The sequence below is a fragment of the Condylura cristata genome, unplaced genomic scaffold (genome assembly GCF_000260355.1).
Source record: "Condylura cristata isolate star-nosed mole 26May11 unplaced genomic scaffold, ConCri1.0 scaffold00001, whole genome shotgun sequence".
NCBI classification, from domain to species: domain Eukaryota; kingdom Metazoa; phylum Chordata; class Mammalia; order Eulipotyphla; family Talpidae; genus Condylura; species Condylura cristata.
Genome location: NW_004567102.1, coordinates 28,799,607 through 28,809,240, shown reverse-complemented (window position 1 = coordinate 28,809,240; position 9,634 = coordinate 28,799,607). Strand labels below are relative to the sequence as shown.

The 9,634-nt window shown below is 42.1% G+C and overlaps 1 protein-coding gene across 1 annotated transcript in view; it reads left to right on the top strand.

The window, feature by feature from the left end:
- The first annotated feature begins 562 nt into the window (after positions 1–562).
- SLC17A5 (solute carrier family 17 (acidic sugar transporter), member 5) overlaps positions 563–9,634 on the top strand; it is a 54,520-nt gene continuing 45,448 nt past the window's right edge. The window contains exon 1 of the mRNA XM_004673630.2: positions 563–831. Coding sequence (XP_004673687.1) covers positions 738–831 — 94 coding nt within the window. The 5' untranslated portion in view covers positions 563–737. The remainder of the gene's footprint in view (positions 832–9,634) is intronic.

Sequence of the window (9,634 nt, the reverse complement as noted above, 5' to 3'; positions counted from 1 at the left end):
CCTAACTCGCAACTCTGCTCTCGCCCCAAGGCAAAGTGGTTCACCTTCCTACTCCCTCTCTCTCAGCAAATGTCAAATTGGTTAAACCTGTGGAGACAAAGCTCCCATACATCGGAGGATATTTAGGTGGAACCATATGAAACTGCCATTGCTGATTTATTTTTGACCTACAAAATCAGCGATTTCATAGGACTCGACAATGTTTCTATTTCAAAAGTTATTTTAGGGACGATGTGCCCTCACGGAGAGATAGTTAACAAGGGCTGCTAATGTTCGTGGCGGTTTACTACTGATACCTGAAAGTCACCTACCCATCCTCCACTTCCTAAATTCAGTCCAAGTCTTTCCTTTAATTACGGGGAATTCAAGTTCCGCTGCCCGCCTCCAGGCTCCCAATCCTGCTATGCCCGGCGCTTTGCAAAGGAGCGCAAATCGGGAAACACCACCCTGAACAATATCTGCGACTTGGGGAGCCGAGAACCGCCGGGCAGCCTAACAAGGGCCGAGCCCGCCCAACGGGTCACAACTTCCAGAGCTCCACTCTCCCCGCCCCCAGCCGCCTGCCCGAACTTAAGATGGCGGCGGGGCGGAGTCGGCAGCCGAGGCACACGTCGTCCCAGGGCGGTGCCAGGCCCGGGGCTGGGGATGTCGGCACCCCAGCTCGGCCTGCCGGCTCGGTCCCCGGGTGTCCGCCGTCCGGCTAGGTCTCTCCTTTCAGCCTGCGTCTCGGAGGCGTCATGAAGTCGCCGGTTCGGGGCCCGACGCTGAGCGACGGCGAGGAGGGCTCAGACAGCACGCCCCTCCTGAAGGGCGCCCCGCGGGCTAAAGCCGGTGAGCAGCGGGGCGGTCTCGGGCACCGGCGGTTGCTAGTCCCCGGCGACGGCGGCTGGAGGATCCGCACCCGGGGCGGAAGGGCCGGGGCCGCTCGAGCGCGAGGCCGCGCGCAGAGAGCTTGTCCCCGCCCTGGTGTGCGGAATCACCGCGGACCCGGGGGCCGGTGTGGACCGTGAAGGTGGGTCGGGCCGGATGCTCCGACCTGACCTCGACAGGTGCAGCCGGGTGGGGCCGGAGCGCGGAGCTGCTGTGCGCCGCGGGCGCTGGGCTCCTGGCGACTTTCCCTAGAAAGGAGCAGGAAGCTCAAGGAGAACCTGCAAATCAATGGCTAAAGGCCGGGTGGACCCTGTGTGAGAGCGAAGTAGAGGAGAAATCTGCAGATCGCTGTGCGAAGTGCGGGCCAGAGCCGCTGGCTCTTGCTGTCACCGCCCGGTACCGCCGCGGCCAGTCCGCCGGCTTAGGATTTGGGCGACGAGTGAAGGGAGACCAAAAAAAAGGGGGGGGGGGATAACATTAGTGCGTGTTCGGAGGGCAATTGTTGCGTAACCCAGCTGATACCTTGAAATTGTTCAGTGAGGACAAAAAGTACCCCATGTCTCCCCCCTACCCATTGCCATTTAAGTTAGGAAACAGTTGTTATCCTCAAGATGGTTATCTGTAGAAATCTAAGGGATTTGCCAAAGGTCTTTGCAATAAATTGATAAAACGAAGTTCACAATCCATCTTCCCTGAATTGGGAGAAATTAAAGTACTTTGCTGCTTTATAATTTTGAAATGCCCCCATTTTTAAGTAATTAAAACTGGTCCTTAACTCGGTTTGCAAGCATTCTGTAGTTTTAAAGATGTGTGCAAGAGAAGCCATAAAAATGGAAATTGACTTTTCCTGATACCTTTTCTTTTTAACATTACCATATGTTGGCAGTAGAGTTGGCAACACAAAACCATTGCGCAGTGGGGAGCTTGATTTAATAGGTGTTCAGTGTAACTACTGTACCAGAATGTTTAATGTACCAGAATGTTTAGTTCCCAAAGCTGACCTTTGTGGCATATGCTGTTAGATTTCTATAATCTTTTAGATAATTTAGTATGGTTTATAGCATCTTTATTCTTGACAGTAAAAATACTGTCAGAAACAAATACTATAATAAATATTCTCCCTAAAGACTGCTAGCTTATTGTAATTGGAAATATATACATAGAAGCAAGTCAGAAAAATACAGAATGAAATGCCAGTGAGCCATTACACAACCATGACATAGCTAACATTTTAAAGGCTGTGGATACAAAATATTGGTAAATATATGGAATAACCAGAACTCTCATACAATGCTAATATGAGTGTAAAATGTTACAACTACTTAGGGAAATTGGAAATTTATTGTACTTAATCATACATTAACATAATACGGCAGAGGTTTATAGCAGTCTTATTCATGGCAGTAAAAAGCTGAAAACCAGCCCTCCATGGTGGTGCAACAAGTTAAGGCACAGCACTATGAATCTAGCAGCAGCCGCTTCAGCACAAGTTTCGTCCCCAGCCAGGGAGGTGACCCACATGGTGTGGCAGACCTCTCCTGTCTCGCCCACTGCTCCCCTCAGCAGTGTACTTTATCAATCTGCCTGTTCTGCTCCCAGTTCGGTCGCTGGTGAATCCTCTCACCGCACCTGTACCTTTGGCCTATGCCCCAGTTCTGTATGTATAAATAAATAATTTTTTTTGAAAAGCTGAAAACTAGATATCCTTCAATAGATGAATGGATCAGCAAATTATGATTTACCTATGTAATAGAATACTACTCAGTGATAAAAACAAGTTATTGATACAGAAACCTGGAAAACTTTCCAAACACACTGGGCAAAAGAAGCCACCTGAGGATGCTGAGCAATAAAGGAGTAGAATATTTAAAAGAAGAAGAAGCTGCCATATTAAAGCTTAACTCCATCAGTATGAAATTTTAAAGGAAGCAGATCTAATCTACAATGACAAAAAGTAGATCACTGGTTACCTGGAAGATGCCAGCAGAAGGGAATTGAATGCAGAGAAGCACTAGGTTACTATTTGGGTGATAGAAAAATTCTACGTCTTACTTGGGGACAGATGTATATACTAGCCAAAATTTTCTAAACTGTTCACCTGAAGTATATGCATATTACACCTACTGTATGCAAACTATATGTAACTCACAACATTGCTTTTAAAAAAATGATGTTGCTTGCTTCATGGATTGGGTATGTAGATCTTAACCCTGTTCTTTCTGACTTGAGGTCATAGCCATTTTCCTAATTTTTATTCTGTACTAGAGAGTAGAAGTGAAGTAGTAATAGCAACACATTTTTTTTTCTTTTTGCTGTTAAAAATACGATAAAAATTTTAGAGAGAATTGCATTAGTCCACTGTATTTTTGAATTAAACTTTGTGTGTGGCGTGCTGTGAGCAGGACGGGAAAGGCGCACTTAGAGAAAAGAGATGAAAAAAGATAGAGACCAGGATCTCAGCTTTACCTTACTTACTCAGTGGTGCCCCCACCCTCTGTCAGACATAGCTTTAGTAATCATACCTACCTTGTTCATTTCCATAGAGGAAACAAGATGATCTTTATTTTTACTTTTTAAGTTATATTCTATATATTCATTTTGCACATTCTAGAAAATATGGAATAGAAAATATATGTAAAAAAATAGAAAATATGTAAAAAAAAAAAAAACCTGTCATGTAGAGTCAGTGTTAAAGATTTTAGATTCTGAAGGAATGGTTGACAGTCATTAAAACTTTTATGTTTATATACATTTTTTTTTAAAAGATTTATTTATTTATTCATATGGAACTAGGGTACAGGCCAGAAATGTGGAGGGTGAGAGGATTCACCAGAGACAGAGAGAGGAGCAGAGCAGGCAGATCGACGAAGTACACTGCTGAGGGGAGCAGCGGGCGGGTCAGGAGAGGTCTGCCTCGCCATGTGGTCACCTCCGGGGCAGGCGGGAATCGAACTCATGCGGAAGTGGCTTTAGCTTCTCAGTGCTGTGCTTTAACCCGCTGCGCCACCAGGGAGGGCCTGTTTATATACATTTTAACTTTTGTTTCTGGAATAATTTTGAAATTAGCTATAACTGATCTATATCTAAGTGTGTGATTTGTTTTTTTAAAAAGAAGTCAAATGTTTAACTTTGTACAAAGACCTTTGAAACCAGCTATAAACTAGCAACACATCATTTTATACCTAGGCAACTGAAGCCCAGACAGGTTAAGTAAAGCCTGAAACTCAGTTTTCCTGGATTTTATGTAAAGCTCCTAACCTATACCAAACAAAATTCAAATTCTAACAAGAGACATGAGAAAGATTTAGCCAGTAGGCAATGTTCTTTAAATATGCCAATGTGCATTTTGTGCTTCTTATAATTGTGCAAATTGTTGCTTTAATTTGTCCCTAAGGTCCATGACATCGCATCTAAGGTTATTGCGGAACACACCATGAAATTGTCTTTGTACTTTTTCCCAGGAGAAAGTTGTGTTAAGGAATAGGAGTTACATAGAAAGGTATCACAACCATACTAGTGTGGAGTCCAGAGGGCTTCTGATGGTCACCAACCCAGGATACAGCAACCTCAAGGGCATCAAGTCTTGACCTGGCATTCCAGAGGACTGTGCAGTTGATGGGAAGGAATCGATTCTCTTTTTGATTCATCTAGGCGGCATCCTGGGTTGTGGCTGGGTCACTAATAGCAGGAATTCTCAAATAGGATTGGTCCTTCTTTGATGCCAACTCATGATAGGGGTTTATGCTTTTGCTGGAACCCAAAGTGGCCTTGTAGGTGATACAACAGAAACATACCTTTCCCCCAATATTAATGGTGCTAAGGTCCCAGCCAAGTTAGTCCTTGCAGTAGGTGGCGGTACAAGACCAACGGCCAGGTTCTGCTGGGATAAAGAGTTGTTTTACTGACATGAGGCCAGAAGAATTAGGAATGAAATGTTGCTCAAAATCTGTTAGGGCAAAACAAATGCAATTTAAGTTCAAAGTAAATAAAGCTGGGGCTCTTCCTGGTGGTGCAATGTGTTAAAAGCACCGCACCATGAAGCTCTCTGAAGCCACTGCAGCATGAGTTCAATCCCCCGCCAGGGAGCTGACCCACATGGCACTGCAGCCCTCTCCTGACCCACCCGCTGCTCCCCTCAGCAGTGTACTTCATTGATCTGCTTGCTCAGTGCCCCACTCTGTCGCTGGTGAATCTTCTCACCCACCACACCTCTGGCGTGTAGCCCAGTTCTATAAGCATAAATAAATAAATATTTAAAAAAAAAAAGTAAATAGGGCCTTCCCTGGTGGTGCAGCGGGTTAAAGCACAGCACTGAGAATCTAAAGCCGCTTCTGCATGAGTTCGATCCCCGCCTGCCCCGGAGGTGACCACATGGTGTGACAGACCTCTCCTGACCCACCCGCTGCTCCCCTCAGCAGTGACCTTCGTCGATCTGCCTGTTCTGCTCCCCACTCTGTCTCTGGTGAAGCCTCTCACTGCCCCTGAGCCTCTGGCCTGTACCCCAGTTCTGTATACACAAATAAATAAATCTTTAAAAAAAAAAAAAAGTAAATAAAGCTTTGTGTATTTGTCCTATGAGGGTCCTACATTTCCCCTTTTTTGTTTTAAAAGCTGTGATTTAAGGATTTCTCGTTTCTGAGTAACTTCCCTCTGTTTTTTATAATTGACTGGCTTAACGATTATCTTTTGTCTGCCCTGAAGGAGGCAGGTAATCATTTGGTCCATGTTTTTATGAGTAAAATCCTGGGAGTCATTTTAAGACAAAAACTTTACTATTTTAGAATTTTTTATATTAGATTGTCATAGAATTAACAAATTTACAAATTTTTATTAGTTAATTACTCAGAGTGACAAGAATTTCTAAGAATAGGTCTATTTCCTTGACAAGGTTCAGCAATACTGATAGGATAAGAGTTGTTTTTCAGGTATCCTGAGGGTAACAGAGCAACAAGATTTTTAGATTACTTAAACAGTCTTTAACTTGTTATGGGAAGCTAGTGAAATCAGCTATAGAGCACCTTAATTTTTTTTAAGATTTTTACTTATGCATATAAAAGCTGGGGTATAGGTCAGAGGTTGGGGGTGTTGGTGAGTGGATTTATCAGGGACAGAAAGTGGAGCAGGTAAGGTGTATCCACTGAATTACACTGCTGAGGGGAGCAATGGGTGAGACAGGTGAAGTCTGCACCTTGGGGCCAGGGATCAAACTCATGTTTCAGTGGCTGCTGATAGATTTGTAGTGCTGAGACATAACACCTTGTGCCACTAGGGAGGCCCAGCCTTATTTTTTTATATGTAAAAAGGAACTCAAGTTTGGTTTTACATAGGTACACTGTTGATATTAAAGTTAAATATTCTAAAAAAAAAAAAAAGTTAAATATTCTTATAGAAAGTCATTAGGGCACGTAGATTTTCTTAAGAAACCTCTGTCACATCCTTAATTTCTTTTGCTTTCTTTGTCTTTTAAAGACAACCATTTTATTTAAAATATTTCCAGGGCCTTTAAAATATTCATTCCCAATGAATTCCTTCCTTTTAAAACACATGCCTGACTTTATTTGCATTTAGAATTATAATTTCCTAGTTTTTAATCTTTAGATTATAAGGCACTGTAATAGCTATTATACTATCATCCCTTTAAACTGGACAATTTATACTTTAATTTTCTTTAGGTGAGGTTGTTACAGGACAGGGAGAGAGGGACACCCCTGAAGCACCAAACCTGCCTGCTCTTAAGTGGGTTCTGCCATCCGCTGCATCAAGACAAAACATAAAACTTTAATGAAAAGGGACTTTAATACAGTGAGTATACAGTACAGAAGACAAAGAATGTAATGTCTAAATCAAACACCTGAAGTTACCCATTCCCTCGTGGGCAAAAGTCAATCCAAAAGGATTGGCCCAAAGCAAGGCCTAAAAGCCCACCACAAGACTAAAGCACCTTCTGGCCAGAACCCATACAAAAGGGTCAGAAATGGCCAGACAAGTCTGGGAGGAAAAGAGCAAAATCAAAATCAATATAAACACTGCCATAGTCACCTCCCTACAGGTATCTCACCCACATCTGCCTTAACCAGGGTCAGGAGACATGCAGTTTCTTCATCACATGCTTGCTTGCTCCATGTGGCTTCCTCGAGTCTCCTTCTGGCTCTCCATCCTGCTTCCTTCTCTTCTTATCCCCTCTCCTTTTTCTCTGCTCAGCTCCATCCTCCTTCTGGGTGGCGCAGGGAACCTGGAACTTTCCCTTTTCCTAGGGACCATCCTGTTACAAGGTAACATTAAATTTTACTTTCTTTAAAATAAAGAGCAAGGGCCCTCCCTGGTGGCACAGTACGTTAAAGCACAGCACTAAGAAGCTAAAGCCACTTCAGTATGAGTTCCATCCCTGCCCCAGAGGTGACCCACATGGCACAGCAGACCTCTCCTGACCCAACCGCTGCTCCCCTCAGCAGTGCACTTTGTCCATAGGCCTGTTCTGCTCCCCCAGTCTGTCTCTGGTGAAGCCTCTCACTGCCCCAGCACCTCTGGCCTGGACCCAGTTCTGTATGCATAAATAAATAAATCTTTAAATAAATAGCAAAAAGTAAACCTGAAACTGTTATACCCCAGTACCCCCCAAACCTTCCTGCTCTAAATAGGTTCTGCCATCCACCACATCAAGACAAAACATATAAGACCTTTAATGGAAAGGAACTTTAGTACAATTAGTAAACAATACAGAAAAGACCAAGAATATAATTTCTAAATCAAACCCCCAAAGTCACCCATCCCCTTGAGAGTAAAAAGTCCACCCACACAGAATTGGCCCAAAGCAAGGCCCAAATGCCTGCCACAGGCTAAAGAACCTTCTGGTCTGGACCCATAGAAAAGGGTCAGACATGGCCAGACAAGTCTGGGAGGAAAAGAACAACATCAAATCAAGATAAAAGCTGTTAACCTGCCCGTGGTTCTCTCACCCCTCTCACCCCGTCTGTTTCCAGGACCAAAGGGCAAGCGCAGTTTCTTCACCTGTCTCTCCCCTGGTGCTCCTCATGCTCCCTCCTGCTTCCTCCACAGTTTCCTCTCCAGCTTCTTCTCTGCTCAGCTCCACCCTCCCTCTGGGTGGTAGAGGAAATCTAGAAACTCCTCTTTTCCTGGGGACCACCCTGTTACAAAACCTCAGTAATTTTACATAAGATGACTTTAAATAGTCAACAAATTTTTGTTATTAAACTTAGCAAAACCTTTGGTTTTGTAAGAGATTTAGCCACTATTTAAATAATGATAAAAGGAACAAATCTAAGATGAAGATGTCAGTTGTGACTAGTTTTTCCTTCAAACTGGGATTTTAAATTAATTTTAGAGTTGTACATGTAACAATCCCATATACCAAGTTTCTTTTTTAGGTCAACACTAGAAATATTTGAAAAAATCAAAAAAATTTGGAAAAATTTAATATAATTTCCTGTATAATTGTAAACAACTCCACGTAGCTTTAGATGTCATCTTGAATTCCATAGCTAGGGAAGGAAGGAAGTTAGGGTATTTACTGGAAAGAAAAAAGTAATTATTTTTTTCTTAATAAGGAGAAAAGATAAATGAAGTAATTTTCCTAGAGAGAAACTTTGTCAAGAGAGGTTTTGATATAAACTTTAAAAGGCAAATTTATCTTTACTAACATAGACCAAATTAATTATGCCTTTAAAAAAAAAGATTTATTATGCATACAAGAGCTGGGGTGTAAACCAGAGGTGTGGGGGAGAGTAGGAGGATTCACCAGAGATAGCATAGGGAGCAGAACAGGTAGATCTATTGAAATATAGTGGGGAGGGGAGCAGCTGGTGAGACAGGAGAGGTCTGTTGTGCGTGTGGGCTAGATTCCTGGCCAGGGAGCTAACTTATGCTGCAGTGGCTGCTAATAGCTTTATAGTGCTAGATTTCACCCTTTGTGCCACCAGGGAGGCCCTAATTACTCCTTTTTTACAAAATATCATGATTTTTTTTTAAGTAGATAACATTTAAACATGGAATAAAAATATCAATACCCAACACTATGACCTTAAGGTATGCATGCTTCAAATTAAACCATTCAGTTTTGAACTAGTTCTTGTTTACCAGAATTCTAGATAGCCATCTCAAAATTTGGGTTTTTCTTTAGAATTTATATAGGTGCCTTTTATAACTAGTCATCCAGAGATAAAACACAAAGACAGACACAGAGATTGATTTTTATTTAAAATTTTGGCCATGTGTACTGACATTAGGAGTTAATTATTGTATTTTTGTGAAGACACTTCTGATTAAATTTTAGTTCAGATTTTTTGGGTTTTTTTTTTTTTTTGGTAATTCCTAGGCAAAACATTTTAAATTTATAACTTTAAGTCATAACTTTATAAATTTATGACTCTTTGGCTGTAACTTATGTTTTAGTTTAAGTTTGACACATCCATTTAGCCAAGATTTTAATATCCCCTTATATCAAGGAAGTTTTTAATAAGATAGAAGCTGAAATCTTTTCATAAAGTGTCCAGTTTTAACCATTACTAAATAGGGCTCAAGACCACAATAATTTTAAAATCAAGCAGTTTTTACTTTCTTAGATAAGAAAAATTTTGAGTTTCTGTTTCTAAGAAGCCTGATCCTTTGGCTTTTAAATTGTTTCTGTTCTATCTCACTGAGACCAAGCCCATTTTTTTTTAATATTTATTTATTTGTACAGAACTGGGGTACAGGCCAGAGATGCGGAGGGTGAGAGGATTCACCAGAGACAGAGTGGAGTACAGAA